Source organism: Trachinotus anak, unplaced genomic scaffold (genome assembly GCF_046630095.1).
Source record: "Trachinotus anak isolate AG129_WGS33_773 ecotype Australia unplaced genomic scaffold, CSIRO_AGI_Tana_v1 ptg000011l, whole genome shotgun sequence".
Taxonomy (NCBI): Eukaryota; Metazoa; Chordata; class Actinopteri; order Carangiformes; family Carangidae; genus Trachinotus; species Trachinotus anak.
In genome coordinates this window covers 17,141,904-17,160,099 of record NW_027273862.1, presented here as the reverse complement: position 1 = coordinate 17,160,099, position 18,196 = coordinate 17,141,904, and the positions used below count along the sequence as shown (strand labels likewise).

At 39.2% G+C, this 18,196-nt stretch overlaps 2 protein-coding genes across 9 annotated transcripts in view; both read right to left on the bottom strand.

The window, feature by feature from the left end:
• Nucleotides 1–367: 367 nt before the first annotated feature.
• On the bottom strand, nucleotides 368–4,286 carry sinhcafl (SIN3-HDAC complex associated factor, like). 4 transcript variants are annotated; one of them, XM_071488537.1, is made up of 6 exons: nucleotides 4,163–4,286; nucleotides 2,906–3,082; nucleotides 2,721–2,820; nucleotides 2,511–2,625; nucleotides 1,528–1,678; nucleotides 368–1,418 (listed from the first exon to the last, which is right to left on the bottom strand). In XM_071488537.1, exons 2-6 carry the CDS (start codon nucleotides 3,031–3,033, stop codon nucleotides 1,235–1,237), a joined length of 678 nt encoding a protein of 225 aa, XP_071344638.1. In that variant the 5' UTR covers nucleotides 3,034–3,082; nucleotides 4,163–4,286; the 3' UTR covers nucleotides 368–1,234. The 4 variants fall into 4 exon arrangements, with proteins under 4 accessions (XP_071344638.1, XP_071344635.1, XP_071344636.1 ...); XM_071488534.1 differs by having other exon boundaries at nucleotides 1,096–1,418; nucleotides 1,528–1,681; XM_071488535.1 differs by lacking the exon at nucleotides 4,163–4,286 and adding an exon at nucleotides 3,902–4,011 and having other exon boundaries at nucleotides 1,096–1,418; nucleotides 1,528–1,681.
• A 776-nt stretch (nucleotides 4,287–5,062) lies between these two features.
• The window catches only part of dennd5a (DENN/MADD domain containing 5A), a 34,583-nt gene continuing 21,449 nt past the window's right edge, over nucleotides 5,063–18,196 (bottom strand). For 4 of the 5 annotated variants that reach the window (XM_071488532.1, XM_071488528.1, XM_071488530.1 and 1 more), the window contains 15 exons: nucleotides 17,308–17,458; nucleotides 17,042–17,135; nucleotides 15,532–15,663; nucleotides 14,903–15,055; nucleotides 14,712–14,799; nucleotides 14,525–14,612; nucleotides 11,510–11,638; nucleotides 10,846–10,967; nucleotides 10,588–10,733; nucleotides 9,961–10,079; nucleotides 9,693–9,874; nucleotides 9,272–9,354; nucleotides 7,957–8,080; nucleotides 7,228–7,396; nucleotides 5,063–6,596 (listed from right to left, as the gene is read on the bottom strand). In XM_071488532.1, coding sequence (XP_071344633.1) covers nucleotides 6,413–6,596; nucleotides 7,228–7,396; nucleotides 7,957–8,080; nucleotides 9,272–9,354; nucleotides 9,693–9,874; nucleotides 9,961–10,079; nucleotides 10,588–10,733; nucleotides 10,846–10,967; nucleotides 11,510–11,638; nucleotides 14,525–14,612; nucleotides 14,712–14,799; nucleotides 14,903–15,055; nucleotides 15,532–15,663; nucleotides 17,042–17,135; nucleotides 17,308–17,458 — 1,964 coding nt within the window. In that variant the 3' untranslated portion in view covers nucleotides 5,063–6,412. Of the gene's footprint in view, nucleotides 6,597–7,227; nucleotides 7,397–7,956; nucleotides 8,081–9,271; nucleotides 9,355–9,692; nucleotides 9,875–9,960; nucleotides 10,080–10,587; nucleotides 10,734–10,845; nucleotides 10,968–11,509; nucleotides 11,639–14,524; nucleotides 14,613–14,711; nucleotides 14,800–14,902; nucleotides 15,056–15,531; nucleotides 15,664–16,730; nucleotides 16,836–17,041; nucleotides 17,136–17,307; nucleotides 17,459–18,196 lie in introns of all 5 variants that reach the window. The other variant, XM_071488533.1, reaches the window with a different exon arrangement.

The window sequence follows — 18,196 nt, the reverse complement described above, 5'->3', positions numbered from 1 at the left end:
TTCTCTAACAGCATTTTTCTGGCGAAAATGTAGAGTAGCCATAAAACATAGTCCATGTGTTCCATGTTCAATTTCTTAACATACCATCAGCAAATGAATAAGAAATATTGCAGCACAATGATGCTGCAAATAAGTATCTAACTTTCCCTGCAGTTTACACATATTTCTTTGCAGAGCATAGGCTACAGCTTATGCACACCTTTTAGAGAAATGTATCTGAAAAAATGAGATGTGAAAATGTGATAAAAGCTTGAATTAGCGTAAAAGTACGTGTTTTCAGCACCTTTCAGACACACAAAACATTTTTTTTTTTTTTACAGAAGTAGTGGTTTGCCATTCCTGTCATTTAAAAAAAGTTTGAATGGACCAAGAGCCAAAACACTGTATTTACAAAATCCATTTAAAAAACATTTTCTTTACAACATGCATTGTCATTTCATTGGAGGCTGTACAAAAGAAATAAATACATCGCTTTTGTCATTCCAGAAAGGCAGAGGAATGTACTGCATGCATGGTCTAACCACATTTATCCGAGTTAATGTGCACAAATTGCTGAACAAATTACAGTGGAGTGTTTCAAACTCATGGCATGCTTAAGCTGTGAAAATGTCAGAGAGATTATTCGTTCATATCTATACACACATTAAAAAGCTAAGTTCCTGGAGGACAGTGTACTAATGATCCCTGGTGTAACCAATAGCCCTCTGTGTACTAGAAATCCTACAGACTCACGTATTTGCACATACGGAGCAAACAGAAAGGACAAAACATTGCAGTAACAAAGACCCACTCACACACACTCTCTCTCACACACATGCTGGAATTAGAAATAGCTGGTGTCTTTCATATGCACACTTACAATTTGACAAATGATGGAAAAAAAAGAACAGTCTTGATATGTATGAAAAAGTGACAAGACATTTATGATCACATAATACAAAATAATCAAAAACTGAATAGAATCATAAATGGAGCCTCATCAAAATTTGTCTCCTCATCCTATAAATAACACTAATGCCCAGAAGTTTTTTTTTTTCCTTTTAGCTTTTCATAAAAAAGAAAATTAACTCTATACAAAAGTTAAAAAAATACCCATATAAAAAGGAATATAACATAGAAAAGAAATATCTAACTAACTGATCTAACAGGGGGAGTGGGAATGGGAGGTCTGCCACTGGAGACAAATCCAGGTGGATGCCATAGATAACCCTACAGGAGGATTCAACAAAAGCAATCACCAGGTTTCTTGAGCGTCTTCCGGGAGCTGTGGAGGAAGTGTGTCTGGAAGGTGTGTGGCCACTTGTGTGGACGCCAGTGTCTTCTGTTTCTTGGAGCTGCAGCAGGGCTTGAAAAGACGAGGATCAATAATCACCTCTCCGAACCGTCCCTTGTAGACAATCCCACAGCACACCTTTTGCCTAAAGAAGGAGAAAACAAAGAGAAAAAAACGGAACCCGTTGAGTTATTTATCATTTAAAAAAGAGACTAAACAATTGAATAATTTTGTTAAGTGGCGCAGTAGCCTACCTTTTCCAGTAGGAACGATCCAAGAAAGAGAAGATAGAGGGAGTCGGGCGTCTTTGTTTGGATTCGATGTCTGAGCCATCATCTGACTGGTTGCTGTAACTGGGAGACTGGGCAGGAGACACACTGGAGGTTGTGCTGTGGGCATCTGAGTCTGCTTGGAAACCAAAAAAAAAAAAACAAAAACACTGAAACACCATCATCTGATTGATTTGGAAAACTGCTGACTACCATCAACTACATCCTACTTACTTTTCATCTTTGATTTATGAGAGAAATTCACTTACACTCTCAACATTTTGGGAGAGGCTTTGCTTTCAATAAACACAAAGTAACACTAAAGTAAATGTAACAAAGTAATGAAAAATGGCACATTTTTCCAAAGCCAAATATGACATTCAAAATACAGCTGCAACATAGTACAATTATTTTGACAATTGGTTAATCATTTAAATGTTTTTCCCTGCTGTTGGTCAGCACTGGCTTTAGGAAATTGTTGGACATTTTTCACCATTTTCTAGTGTTTCATTGACCCGAGATTATCAAGAAATTACTGTTTTGTCTGACCAACAGCCCAAAACGCCAAAAGTATCCAATTTAGTATCATAGAAGGAAATTATCAAATATTCATTAGAGGAGCTGGAATCACTGAATTTTTCAACTGTTTTCTGTACATGCATTTTTTATTTTTACAATTTGTCAGTCATTAGGATTATTGGCAATTAATTGTCTAATTGTCTGTTTTAACTCAAAAGCAAACTCCAATACACAGCAGTGACACAAAGCACACCCCAACCCAAGAGCCACAAGACGCTGCTAAACTGTCATTTTTAATCAGCTTTTCAGTCGAGGCTGGGAATAAAACCACACCAAAGTTAAAGTCAACAACAAATGTTCCTTGACTGACTGACTAGTTTCAAATCTATAATACAAGACACATTTCTCAACACAAGCAGGACACGACTTAATATTTCAAAACAACTTACTTTGTCTCTTTAACTTGTGAAGCTTCTTTAGCTTGCTTTTCTTCTTCCCATCACTGTTCTTGATCTTCTTGGGTTTTGTCACCTTGAAGCCTGGCCCAGCTCTGGCATCCACCACCTGAGTTAGGTCAGGAACAGTGTCATGTCAATTTAAAGTCCAACATGATAATCAGACAAATATGAGTCTCACTACAGTGAGCATACACCACTTACATGGTTCCAGTTCTTCTTGGAGCCATGAGGTAGCTTCTTCCACCTTTTCACCAGTAACACACAGGCGTTGCAAATGTCTCCAACGCGATCCTCTGACAGCCTGTGAATAAACGCACACAATAAATCACCATGAAGATAAAAAAAATTACAATAATATCAAAAATATCAATGAATGGGAGCCTTACCCAAAACAGAGCCTGAAGGTCTCTTCATATCGACTGCTGTCTGTGAAGCGTGAGCTGGAGGACTTGGTCTTGCAGATACAACAGCCGTCGTTACTCCGGTAGATCTTTGACTTGTGAAAGCCAAACATAGTCCGTTTTTTTGTTTTTTTTTTTTTGGGTCAGCAATATGGCAAAAATCTGAAAACGTAAAACACAGATCGGTAATCGTCCCAGTCCCGTTATGAGCACCGTGGATGTCCGCAGACAGTTGTGCTTTCTACTGTGCAGAAGTGGGCGGTCCCAACATGCACACACAAAACAGCTTTAGGCGAGCAATCCTTAACCCAACATTTTCAACATATCCTGTATGAAAATTACCTTTTAGGTGGCAGTGCAATGCACCTGCAGCCCACAAACAAAGGAAAAACCACAACCAACTTCAGCTAAAGCAACAACATCCAAGTATCTTAAAGAATTTTAACCCAAATCGCGGGAAACACTAAAGGAACAAATTACAGACATTATCACTAATATTATAACCTGGTGTTATTGGTTGTATCATCAAACAAACAAAACATAAGGAGCAGCTAAATTACATGTGATTTATATATATATAAACTTTCAGACACTCCGTCCGGTTAACGTGAGGTGAATCACAGAAGCGTTACACCCCCAACGCAGCGTTTTACCGTCGTTCACTATCGTTAATGTTACTTTTCTGCAATGGAAACACTGCGAATTTACGAGCACAAAGACAATAAAAAAAAAGAAGTGATGTTAGACCTAGTTTAGCTGTGGATTTGTCTGCGGCGTAAAGTCGAAACAAAAAGCGGGCAGTAGCGCTATCTCAAGTAAGAAACAAAAAGCTACCGGGCTACTCGTTGAATTATGTGTAACAGGCGTGTTTAAACGACACACGACTATCGCCTTGGTACAATGCATGTATGATGTCAGTATTTCAACAAAATACAAAAAGTTGCCTTAAACCCATCCTTCCCTTTAAATTCAAACTTTTACCCGCTAGAGCGCCAAATGCGGCTCATTGTTGTTAGCTGTTAGCATGCTAGCTAGCCGACTCTGCTACCCTCACCACGCCACGCTCTCGTCCACTTCCACGTTATCCCATTGTCGACTCTTTGTACATTTAGCTTGCTAAAACTGGAAACGCATACGTCAGGCGACGATTATAATGCACTACGACGAGTCTCTTCGCACATAACAAAGCAGCGGAATTTCACAAATGTAATTTCTGTTTAAGAGAAATAACAGCGCACTTACTGAACAAAAACTTTGAATCTTCGCCGTATTCTTGTGACGCTCTGCGCATGCTCTTACTACTACTGCATACAGCTGGCCATTAGAATGTCATTTGCATAAAAAGCCGTAATGAAAGGCTGAGCGCACAATGACCATATAAGGAGTGCAGCCGTTGAGTTTGAACCTGGATTCAACCAATCACTGCCATCCTCGCGTATTCTTCAGAAGTAGTGCATAATGGGAGATGTAGTGAACGAGCGGGAGAACTCTGTGCCGTCAGTCGTTAACGGCTTACTGTTAAACTCAAAGTCCCATAAACCATCTGGCCTGAGGCTTTAAAGAAAAACAGCTTTCTGACATGGCGCGAACGAGTTTGTTTACATTTTTGCAGCTGAGAAAGCGCACTCTGCAGAGAATATACATCTGTTGATGAACAGCTTAACACAATTACATCAGTTACAATTAAATTGTTGTTAACTATGATTTATTTGACACAAAAGTGATTTGAAGTGGTTATTAGATGGGGAATTCAGTTGTAGTTTTGAACTGTTTTTCATAAACGTTAAAAAATACAAAGTGGAGCAAAAGGTGGCCAACAGCATATTTTGATTAGACTTAGGGCTGCGACTGACAATTATTTTCATAATTTAATGAATTGTAAGAAAATATTAAGAATTCACTATCACAATTTCCCAAAGCTCAAGTTCACTTATCCAAGTTGCTTAATTTGTCTGACCAAAAGTCCAGAAGCCAAAGGAATTCATTTATCATTGATGAAAAATAAAACCAGCTAACTCATATTTAAGAGGAGGAGAGCAGTAAAGTGAACCACATTTTTCAGATGAGAAAGCACATTCAGCAGATAATATAAATCTATTAATGAACATCTTGTTAACTCTTAATACAATAAAACCTCCTCTATCGCATTACAGATGCTTTATTCTTAATATATTTTTACACTGTACACTGTTGCTCACTTAGTAAACACTACATTACACAGCTATGTCAATAAATGTACAACCTTATTGGAAAAAAAAAATATATATCTCCCAAGATGCTCATGTGTGGGTCGTACACAGAGGAGTACAACACAGTCATTCCAGACATTGTTGGCACAGAAAAGAAGTCCTTCACATATCAAATCTCTTATTCTGCACAGTAAAGTTTGATGTATGTAACGGAGGAGGGCCTGGTAATACCTCAAGACACCATGATATGGAGTTTGTAAGGGGCTGAATTTTCTCTTGTGGATATTGCATAGCAAGAAACCATGATGACAAAATCTGGAGGGGAAAAGAGCAGTCTTTTTTGCTCCTCATATGGGTAGCAGGGGATCATCCTTCATTACGAGCAGTCTACGCAGATCATCACATCTTTGTTAAGAGAAGACGGCAGATGTGGAGGGGTTGGGATGATGGTCCGGGGAAGGGCTGGCTGGAGGTATTTACACAAAGGCTGTCATTGTGATCAACTTTGCACAGAAAGCTGGGTCAAGCATCACTTGGAGGACTTGTGTCTGCAACACAAACCAAAGACTTGGGATATTTTCCTTTTCCAACAGAATATTACTGTCCATCACTAGATACAGTCTCAAGCCACACAGTCTTATTTTCATGCAAGAAGGATCATTTTCTCTGCTGAAGGTATTCCATGTAAAAGATTTGCATACTTGTACATTTCTCAGGGAAAGGCCCAAATGTGACGGCCTTTTTATTCACAGGTATGTAGGTGCATCAGCTTCCACTCTACAAACCTCCCTGTCACACACATACTTATAAAGCATACTTCTACATCATTTGCTTTCGGCTCTGCGTTATGACATTGGAATCTGAGTTGACAACAGAGCAAGCAACTTGACTGATTTAACAAAATAATACTGTTTTTCTCTGAAAATATATTAACAGCTTTGATCCTCACTTTCCCTTAAATATAGCCATTGTCAGCAGTTTACGATAACAATGAAAATATTTAGCTTTCAATAAAACGTTATAGCACAAGTAGGTCATTGTCAGTAATGTGAAAATCATGGTTCATAATAGAAAACATATTTTTAACATCTAATGGCAACATCATTGAGGATAAAAATAACAACATATCTTGAAAGGCTCATTGCACTTAATATATGGCAAATGTAACAGTAGCTTTAATATAAGCCAGAAAATGTCCTTTGTTCAAGTCTGTTTCTGCATATAAAAGGTTCCGTTATTCTTTATAGTGGTCCCCAGTGATCTTCTGGTCAGGTACAACTGGTGGGAAGTTGGTTGGTTTTGTTTAGATACCAACACCTTTGACAAGCGAAGCCTCCAGGGTGATGTTGAACTCCTGCAGCGTCTGTAGTACCCTGATCAGAGAATTCACCAACGACCGGTCTTTAATCAGTGCAGTGTCCTCATACATTTGAGCAGTGATTGGACAGTCTGCAAGCAGAGCAATCCAGTGATGCAGCAAATGGTCCCTAAAAGAAGCAGACAACAGACACACATGGAGTCAACTAAGCATCTTAAAAACGAAAAGAAAAAAATGCAACTGCTGCATTTTTTCAATATAAATAATGGAAAATCTTGACATCATGGCAGTGTAAAATTTTGTTTTTAAAGATGGAGTACTTTTACACACAATTTAAACAAATTATTGATTAATAAAATTGTCAGCTATTTATTTTCTGTTGATCAACTAATTGACTAATTATTTCAGCAATACTATGGTGTAAAAAGGATTTTAAAAACAGAGCTCTACACAAAGACACAAATGACTAGATCATTATGCACTCAATACAAGGTCACATACACCCTTCCGCAGAGAGGAAGAACTAAAGAAAATCATTCAAATATCTGATACTTAAAGTATCCGCCAAGGAGAGATCCTTTTCACTTGACTCCTTTCAGGTCAGGATGAAGGGTTGGATACAGAGCAGTGCATCCACAACTCTTGTATGGATTCAGTGTTTTATCTAAACATTTCAGCAGGGATGACTGATTTTGAAATTTAACTGCATCCACACTGAATTTATATGTCATCAAAAAGTGCTAACAATGTTCACTACATCAAAATAATTCTTATGGTGTTAGTGAGTGCTGCCTGCCCACCTTGCACCCAGACAAACGAGCATCTGGAACTTTCCGTCCTTGCCAATGTTTCTGGATGTGTTGTTGATGGCGCGCATGAAGCGGCAGAAGTGGCGCACTCTGGTTTGCCAGTTTTCATCTGGAGTCACCTCCCGCTGCTCTGCACTTTCAAAGTACACTTGTGCCTTTTCTGTTAAAGTAGATTATAATTAAAATACAAATCAGTTAACAACTGATTATACAGCAATTCAAAGGTCTGTTTCCAACAACCCTTAATCCCAAATTTCTGTTTAAAAAAGACAGACTAGATTTAAGGATGATTGGAAAATATTTGTATTGTTTGACAAAAAGTTCCAACTTATACTGTATGTAGTTTAACCTGATCTTGTGGCATTTCTCAGCTGATGTTGCTCAGTTTATATGGATATGGTTTAGTTGTTAAAACAAAATATTTTTGTTATAGGCTTGAAGGCAGTGTGGTCATATTTTGGTAAAATGATGGTTGTTTGGAACATACTGATGTTTCGGACAGCAGAGATGTGGATCATGCTGCAGGAGTTACTTTTTCAAATATGAAAACATGTCATTATTGGAGTCTGTAACTTTAATTTGACCTGACCAGAGCTGCTGTTCTTCATGAAGAAACAAACGTTTTACCTTTCAAGGGCCTGACTTTGATTATCAAAACATTTAGATTTTGGGTGGAATATCACATAAAGGATTTAGGGATTAATGTTATTAAGTCTTTACCCAAGAAGTCCCAGATGAAGACATTCTTAAAGAGTCGGGGAGATTTGAAACCGTGCTGGAAAACTTGCTCCAGAGCCCAGACGAGGCCGTACTCGCCACAGAGGAGAAGGGTCAGACTGCCTCTCTGTGGAGAACAAAAACAAGATGCATGTATTAAGAACAACTTCTGATTCATTTTGGTTCAGCTGGAGGTAGTTTAGAGCAACCCAGGTTTTTATGTCCCGAAGGCACTCTCTAAGGCAGTTCAAATTCTCCTAATTGTTTGGTTTCAGAGGTAGATAGAGCTGAGTATCAGCTTAACAGTGGTATGAGATGTGTTTCTGAAATATTTTACCTAAAGGGAACATATAGATGGTGAAGACAATGGGGCCTAGGACAGAGCTTTGGCCACATGACAGGTTCACTGGAGGGGAGGAAAACTTATTTATGTTGACTGAGAAAGTTCTATTTGTGAGATCGGAGGTGAACCAATTTGATGTTGGGCCTTCTTAAGCCAACATCATGCTTCAGATGGCCTATTAAGATGGTGTGTTCACTGAGGTCCAGTAGAGTAAGGATAGCACAGATACCAGAATTGACAGTGAGGAGCAGGTCATTGTAGACCCTCAGTAGTGCAGACTTCACCACCCCAAAATCTGAAATTTATCTTTTTAGATTTTAGATGCCGTTTTGGTTTAAGTAACAGTTTAGACAAAATTATTTTTTCAAGGATCTTGGATAGAAAGGGTAATTCTAAAATAGATCTGTAGTTACTGGGTAATGCAGGGTCTTGGTTAGGCTTTTTAAGAATGGGCTGGACCACACTGTGTTTAAGGCAGTAGGGCACAGAAAGCTGTTTATAATAAAAAGGATGCTGGGACTGATGAAGTCAAAGGCAATACTGTAAAGAGGTGGAGCAAGAGTGAAGGGAATTTCCCAGTTCCCTTGTACTTTAAATGCACAATGGTTGACTTTTAAAACCTGTAATCAACAGTTAAGTCACAATACACAAAATCTTCAGTAGGCATCTCCTTTGAATTACAATGACCACTCTACCTGTAATAATAAGCAATAATTATCAGTGTTGGTGTTTTATAACTAGTGCCTCCAGAACAGGAAAAATATAGGGCATCATTCTGGGCCAGAAAAAGAATAATGTCAATGTCTGAGAACCAATAAGAATTCTCTTTTAAAATGATTTAACAATGTGAATTATACCACACAGCCCACAGTTCCTGAGGGGCTTGGGGACCATCAGAGCAGAAAGCTGCTTTTCTTCATATGTGATGAATAATAGAACTACATGTTGGGGCCTGTCTGGACTGCTGTCTCTCACCTCCTTCTCCGGTTTGTGGAAGTGCTTCACAATTCCATTGATGGCCTCTCCCACTCCCTCCTGGATCTGACCTGTGTTTAACTCTGGGTGAGAAGAAAAAGACAAACAGAGATGCTTTAAGACAATACATGCAGACATATGGAGCAAAAAACACTCCCATCCAGGTGTTATCCTCTTGTCATTGTGTTTTCTCATCAATGCATTTTAATTTTACCAGTGAAGGTATTTAGAACTAACACAGAACGAACACTGCTGTGCCATCCTTCTAAGATAACAGTTGAGTCTCGAATTGAGGAGAAAAGAGGAACATCCAGAGGACACAGATGTTTCCTCTTAGCTAGAATATAACAAAATATCTACACACCACTGTTATATAGGAGCATGCATAGATGACCTATGTCTACGCAGCTGAGAAACTTACTTGGTTTGCTGTTTGGCGAGATGGTAACAAACCTCCTCATCATCCCCGGGGACTGCTGCATGGGGGGTGTGCGGCACATCCTTTCATCGTTCTCTGTGGTGGGGGTCATTAGCTCTCCCACCAGGATCCTCTCCAGACTGCCATCATCTACACCCTTACCCAACCACCGGCCACACGGAAACCTGTCAACAGACAGAGTGAGCTCACCTTTTGAGAACTGTCCAGTCAAGACAATGTCAGTTAAATGTTCCTCACGAGGTATGCTTACTTGTACGTGTGCCCTGTGATTTCGTTGCGGACCATAACACACTCCACAAGCCACTTTGCGTAGAGCCCTGTGTTATCGTGGCCCATCTGTACTGTGGTGAGTTTGCCCAGGTTTTGGCACTGAGAGAAAGAGGAGCATGTTAGTGTCAAACATCCAAACCAAAAACTTAATTCAAAACACCAAATTAGCTCATATTGTTAAAGGATAATTCCAGTTTATTTCTAACCGCTTTGGTCATTCTTAAAAATAGTTTGTTGACTGAAAAGAAATCCAACAGGAAAAAACACCACTTTACTAGACACCTCTGGAAGACAAAAGAATGGTGTACTGTAAAATTATTAATCGAGTGGTCCGTTGTAAACATGTAATACCAGGACCACATCAACATCTAAGATCAACTCTGTCCCATCATACTTTCCATCACATCATTACACAATTTCCTTTGCAATGAGGTATTCTTACTGACTTTTCAGTCCACTCACTCTCAGTCTTACCTTAAAATAATATATTTTAGATAATCTGGGTAAACAGTTGGCTTGATCACAGCACTTACTTAGTTGAGTACATTGTTAACAGAAATGATGACTAAAAATACAGAAATAAGACCAAAGTGGAATTAACACCAACCTCAAAAGTGATCTCCAGAGTATTTCTGGGCACCTGCAGGACTCCGGTCTCTGCCAGTTCACCAGAAACACAAACCCAGGGGTTGGCAGTGAACATAGAGCCACCAAGCTTCTTACTGGGAACAACCACCACATGATAGGGTATCACTGGGAGATAGAAAGGAGAGAAATGTCACATGAAAACGTCAAATAAACTCACAAAAAATGGGTAGTTTACTGACATTGTTGTCAAGCTGTTTGGCCTCAAAACAGCACTCACTGATGGTTGTAAAGACGTTGGTGAAACAGAAGTAGTCCACAGCATTAAAGGACAGGAGGTGGTAAAGAAACTGCTCCTTCTCATCATCACAGCGAAGGAAGGCATAGCGTTTGTACAGTTTTCTAAAAGAGAAAGTAAAACTCGTTTGAGAAAAGTGCAAAAATAAACATTAACGCTCATACCCAGAAAATTAAACAGTTTACATTACTTTAAAAATGGTTCTTGATTCCTTAACAGTGTCAGTTGCATGGCAGATATTATATTGATTTAGGGGCAAATGAATAGCAAAGTGGGTATGGTTTGATATGAAGTTGAACAAATGACAACATGAGGTCACAAAGGCAGACAGACATCCCTCTGACCTAGTTCACCACTCAGATATCAATTATGAAGAATGCTGTGAATTATTTATGTGGCGGTGGACTGGAGTATGCTGCTTTGCAATTTCAAAAGTGTTAATGTATTATAAATGGGCACCTCACACGTCATCTTAATTTCATATGAGACAGACATTCCTCCACAAGTACAGAGGGACAAGATAAGAAAATACAGAAGGTACTCTGTGACCTTTAAAATGTTATATTAGGACTCATTGTTGTAATTAACTAATACTGGAGGTGTAAATGACATCAGTTGAGTTTTGGCAGTGTGTTGTTTTACTCACTTTGTAAGCTCGTGGTCTGAAAGCAGCTGCTTCAGGTGTCTGGAAAGCAGCTTCTTCTCCATAGAGAGGCGAACCCAAGCTCTGGCCTTGCCCACATCTGTCTTGATCTCACTGATGTTCTGAATGTGTCTGAAAAATGAAATGAAAGATTGAGAGAAGATGTAATCACAAAAGCTTTGTCCCCAGTTTCATTATGACAACACACGAATCTGCCAAAATCAAAAGCGTGTTTTGATTATCATCATTTAACTTGAATGTCTGGCCTTCATGGTGCAGACTGATGTCTGTGCACAGTTTATTCTGTGCTCACTTTAAGTCTGAGTTTCACATGTGCCTATAAAAATAATTTTGTTAAATCACAACCTGCAGTCAATCATGGTCCAATATTCAAATTTCATTACATTAGCAAATGTTTAGGGTTGCTATTAATAATTACTGTCACTGTCAATTAATCTGCTGCTTATTTTTTGATGAATCAATAAACTGTTAAATCCAGAAAATAATGACACATTGGTGAAAAATGCCCATTACAAGTTTTCAAAACCTGATGTCTTAAAAATATTTGTTTTTTCTGGCAGGCAGTTCAAAGCCAAAAGATATTTCATTTCCAGTGATATAAAGCAAAGCAAATCCTCACATTTAAAATGGATATTTGGTATTTTTGCTCAATAAATTACCTTAAAGACAAATCAGTTATCCAGATTGTTTGTCAATTGACAATTGGCTAATAAAATAAGTGACTAATCACTTGCGCATCACCCATGTTATTTTAAAACTCTGACTTGTTAGTATAACACAAATGTTCAGCATTTGTATAAATTTTAGGTAAAATAGGGATATACTTGTTTTTCTTAACAAAAAAATAATCAAGACATCCTGCACAGTAGAGCACACCTCTCCTGCACGTGAGCTACAAAAAGGACTGTGTCTGTGTCGGTATTGATAAACCTTTATAATTTTTAATACGGGTCTTTCTCCAGCGCCACTCAGCTTGAATCACTGTTACATCCGAAGAGATGTTTGTCTTAGTTTGCCTCTCAGACTCCCTGAGTGTGCAAGTCAGTCCCATGCCATCGCTCCAAGCCACTATCATGCCTCCGATGTCCAGACACATTCCCTTCCACTCCACCTGTGCCATAAGCTCGTCTGCTAAGAGCTTGTCATGTCTCCTCCTCCAACCCCCTCGCCGTCTCCACCCTCTAGACTCACTCACACCATGTAACCCAGTTTCCTCTGCTCGTTATCTCCAGGGCAACAGAGGAAAACATCTACTTCATGCGCTATTAGCGTTAGCTTATTACCTAGAAAAACACTGACTAACTGAGTAAGGCCATTATCTATAATAAGCTAAAAATGTGAGAACTTGTATTATTCACTCCTCATTTTTAGTAAAAATATTAACTGCCTATTCAGACAATGCCATCAATTATTACAACTCATTAAGGGGGGCGGTGGTTGCTTCTGTTTATGAACATGGTTCCAGACGTTTGAGTGGAGGAGGGTCTCTGCATCAGCAGAGTAGAGCTGCGTGTGTGACCTGAGCTGACCCGTCCTCTCTTCTCAGTCAGACTGGCGGGGGGTCTGGTAATTAGGCTGGAAGTAACGTGTTCTTACACAGACTCACTCTGCACTGCTTTCACGCAACACAAGCCATGGTTCCCCAACTCTGGCTCGGTACAGCAGATAACATGACGACAGTGATGGCTGCCATCACTCACAAAAGCACACAGGTGTTAAAGCATGCATGGGCACCACAGGGGCTCTCAGGGTCACTGAAAGACTTAGACTTATGTTGTATATAAACACAATAAAGTAAAAAATACTGAGAAAAATGGGGTCTGGGATGGTGGTTGTGCAACTGCCGCATCCCCAGCTTACGTGTGGCCGAGCATGTCACCTCCTCTGTCTTTTCCTTCATTTCCAGTGTCACATCTCACTATCTGCTAGCTGCTATCTAAAATGTAAAAAGTCCCCCCACCCAAAAACAAACAAAAAAAAACTATGAAAAAGAAGCAGAGCTTTTTCTATAGTTGCACCGCTGCTATGAAATGACCTGCCTGAAAATCTGCATCATCTTTTAAGTCACTCTCAAAACTCACTTTTATTGTAGGGCTTTCTTATAAGCCTAACAATAACATCTGGCAAACATGCATGTGCGTTAGATTGTGTGTGTATTTGAATGTCTCTGTGCATGTTTATATGTCACTGTATGCTTGTGTTATGTGTGTGTACATAGATATAGTATAGTATATGTGTATTTGGTATTTTAACTTTTGAATCTTTTTATTTTTCACAGTAGGCCTTCACAGTGGAGTTACTAGTTTCTGAAGATTACTTCCTGTCAGACCAGCTGCTTTAAATGAAGCTCAACTCTTAATTAATTTGGAAACACTGGGAAACTGGAGTGCCACTACAACTAATACAAACAAACTGTGAATCATCACAGTCCCTTTTTAATCAATTTTATTTATTTATCAATACCATAAAACTATGAAGAAACCCTTACTTATCAGAGAGACATTAAGCCAAAACCAAAACCCCGCAAACTGATTACATCTCACCTAAAAGAAAAGTTCTATTTGTTGTCGGTTGTTTTAAATAGCATTACTTCCATGTGAGGAGACACAAGTGGCCAGAAAGAAACCCATAAACCCATAAACCAGCCTGTTTCTCACATTATTTAATTGGGATACCCTTTTTTAAAATAAAAATCAATTTTTGTTTTTTTTAGTCCTCCTGAGAATACTTTGAAGATCCATTTGTGGATGTGGACACTCTACTTAGGTAACTGATTATCATGTCAACACAGTAAAATTTAAGTAGGTTGTGACAGTTTGATGTTGTTTGACAGTCTCCCACAAGGGGGCGGTCTTAGCCTTACTTACTTTCCTCTGACTATGACCAGCAGCTGATATCATCTATTGGTAAACTGGATGAACTTAAGAGAAATCATCCTTCATTCCCTTACTGAGATGTGCATTAGTTCACATCTAAATGATCCCCTGTCCTCCTCACCTCATGTCCTGGATCAGGGAGACTTTAAGAGGCGGCATGGCTGATCCACCACCATCAGATTTGCGTCGCTCAGTGTCATGAATGAAACCTGGAGAGTGAATAAATAGGAGATGCTAGGCAATTCCTTAGTGTAACTGTAATTTGTTAATTAATTTTTGCACATGAAGTGAACCGTTTCAGCCTTTACCTGGAGGTCCCAAACCACCTGGAGTAGCATTCTTCTTCTCTTTGCTCTCCTGGTAGTGCAGAAGGTGGGACCACAAGGCAGATTTACCCTGAAAGAGAAAACATACTGTAGTGTCATTATTTGCTCTTAGAGCCCTAGATGTGGAGGATCGATCAGGTGCATTAAGACTGCAGAGGTTTGTTTTTCCTGACCTGTTTAACCTGCAGCCCGTGGCTCCAGATCCTCTCCAGCAGGTCACAGAGGCTCGCAATCAGAGTGTTCTCTTCAACACCGGTGATGCTGACCTCTCCATGACCCAGCTCCACGGCCTCCCGACCCATCTTCTCTACCAGCATACGCTTGGTCTGCAGAGAAATAAACAGATTAACACACACATGTACACACATTTACTGTTGTTACTTAAAGTTCTGGTGACAAAGAATTTAAAAAATGTAATTGATTTTGTGTGATTGAGAACCAGCCCCTGCCATCAGCTTACTGTCATTAACCAAACACTGAAAGGATGAAAAAGAATTTATCACATTAATAAATTTGTTTTATAAATGCTTTCCAAGATAGAAGTAACTTTCATGCAGTGGTTGTCACCATAAAATTTGGATTTTAAAAATGAACAGTGCGCACTTCAAAATGACTGATAATTAAACACTAAACAGGAGAACCTTCAAATGGATGATTTCCCATTAATTCTTATATTGCACTGCAGCTCTCATAGTTTGCATAAAACAATCCTAATGCTAAAATCTTTACAGATGTGTAGAAACTGTGGCGAGTTTTAATCAACAAAAACAACTCATCAGCTGGAACACAGCCATTGTCAAACCTTGTTCCTGCACTCCTTCAGCAATCCTTCAACAAATTTCCAGTTAGTCTGAGCGATGACAGAAGGCGACAGGTTGGACAGTTTGGGCTGTCTGATGGTTGTGCCCAGGTTTCGGGCTTCCTGGATGTACTTCTGATAAAAGACAGAAAGAGTACAGTCAGCAATCGGGTAAACCAAGAAACTGTCAGAGAAATCAACTCAGCAAATTAGTGTGCTCACGTCACTGGTGAAGGCTACTATAACATTTATTACAAACACTTGTCTAACCACAAAGCTGGTCTCACTCCATAGTGGAGATAGAGGGAATACCAGAATAACTGCAAGTGTTTAATCACAATTGGTTAAACTGTAAAAAATAATGGAGACTGTCTGACAATGGGGTGTTCTGCCTTTGATCTATCAGTCCTAAAAATTATTCCAGGGTCCAGCCAGTGTTCACTACATAGACTCAAATATTCAATACAGCCTGTTACAACATTACATTTCTTGTATTATACTCTAGATATAAACTGTGATAATTATAATTATGCCATTTTGATAATTATGCCAGACTTGAGTCTTCAGATATTGAACTAAAACCCACTATGAGGGGTGAAACTCATGAAAATGAAATTATTAAAAGGACGTTAATTTAAAAAAAAATTGATTGACAATTGCTCCAAAATTCTGACATTTTTTGGCAAATGCAATAACCAATAATAAAAGACCAACAACTATTAAGTGCTTCAGGTGGCAGCTACTAGAGCTGAACTCATTACATTACTCTGTTTCATACCATACTAACATTAGAAACATATGATAAGTTAATAGGAGGGCATATACACACCATTGTTGAAATGAATTATATAAAACAGATGTACTTTGATAAAATAAATGGAATAACAGTCAAACTATAACTAAAACCAGGACTGGGATGAACAATTAAAGTCTTTATCAAACCAAGACTAAAACTACTCAGGTGCTGAACAACAATAGTACATTTGGAAGAAAATGTATAAAAATAATTGAACTTTGAATAAACTTTGCATGAACCATTTCATGTTTATGAGTTCCACCTCTCACCATCCCAGACATGACATGGACTAGAAAGTGACATGGATTATCAACTAAAGCTCAGCTGGTGGTGGTGAAGGAAGCAGAGGGAGGTGAAGACCACATGGGTGGACAGGTCATGTGGTCTGTGGACTACCAACACATACCACGTCCACAGTCACCGACTTTAGACAGGGCTTGAAGGACTGTGAGAGCCAGTAGTAGTCAAGAAACAGCAGGAGCTGCAGCTCCGGAAACAAACACTCTACATGCTGAGAGTGTGTGAACATGAGTGCAAGAGAGGCGGAGAAAGACAAAAAGAGACAGTGACCAGAAGTGTGAGGAGAAGGGGTAAGAGTGAAGTCAAAATAAAGCTAACAGAGAACATATCATGCAAAATGAACAAAGACAACAAAGCTCAAGCAGTCAATGTGTTTGAATATGAGCTGAGAAAAGAAACTCTGTGGGGACCTCTGACCTCTCTCTGGTCATTGTCTAAATAAAGGTGCTCAGCGTGCTGCTTCTGTCGGTCCCTCCTCCTCCACTGGGCGGGCGCACTCCTCTTGGCCCATCTGTAACACAGAACAAAACGACTCCAGTCAGATTTACAGACAAAGAACTGATGAGACAGATGAGAGAGATGAGATGAGATAGAAGATTGTCTAAAGGCATTGAAGGTTTATTTCAAGTAAAAATATATATCACAGTGCAAATTTACATGTGACAATAATGTGAAATATTTACTTGTTGCTGGTGGGCCCAGTGGAGAGCACATCAGACTGCAGTCGGGGGAAGAAGCCTTGCTCATAGCGTCCCTGACCGATCTTCATGTCCAGCAGGTGGGGGTGGAGAGCAGTGTGGTCGATCTTTGACACTCTCATCTCAATGGCTTTCTCTGTGGATGAGATATGTGGATGAGATATGTGTGTGTGGGGTGTGGGGTGTGGGGTGGGGTGGGGTTGGGGGGGGGGGGGGTTTGCAGGATGCAGTCATCATTTTCATTTTCCCAAATCATTGTTCTTTCATTGCCAAGACACAAGTGAAAATATAAATAAAAAGAGATAAATAATATATATGGCCCAGTAATTATCTCTTTTTTCCTTTTTGTCCATCTTCTCAACATCATCTGACTAAGACACTCATATTTTCTGTAGCCAATTGTGTTGAGAAACCAGCATAACCATGACTAAGAACCTTTCATTTCACATGAAATAACTGATTGACAACAGAAGAAAGAGAACAAGTTAAAATAGAAAAAACATTTGCTCCTTAACACCCACAGAACCAAAAGAAGTGACAGAATAAAGACCCAGAATTGATGTTTTTTTGAAGGAACCAGTTCAGCCGTGAATGCAGCTTTAGACAGCGTTTTTCTGATGCCTGATTAGAACACATCCACACATGGATGAGTTTAGACTTTAAATAGGTTACTTCATATAGTGCACTTAAAGACACAAAACAGGCAAGGCGAGATATACAGAAGATGTAAAAGTGTAGCATGAAAAAGGTGAGAAAGTACAGACTGACTGTCTGAAGCTGCAATTCACAGGTACAAAGATTAAAATCCCTGAAAAGAAACCAATATAATCAATTCACCTGCATGCTGTAACTATAAAGATGAATTTTAGTGCAT

Excerpts from the sequence above, each read along its gene's own strand:
- sinhcafl (XM_071488534.1), bottom strand. The coding sequence starts at position 3,033 with ATGTTTGGCTTTCACAAGTCAAAGATCTACCGGAGTAACGACGGCTGT. Across the intron at positions 2,626-2,720 it reads CCAAGAAGAACTGGAACCAT|GTGGTGGATGCCAGAGCTGG; the intron begins GTAAGTGGTGTA and ends GACCTAACTCAG. Across the intron at positions 1,419-1,527 it reads GATCGTTCCTACTGGAAAAG|GCAAAAGGTGTGCTGTGGGA; the intron begins GTAGGCTACTGC and ends CTCCTTCTTTAG.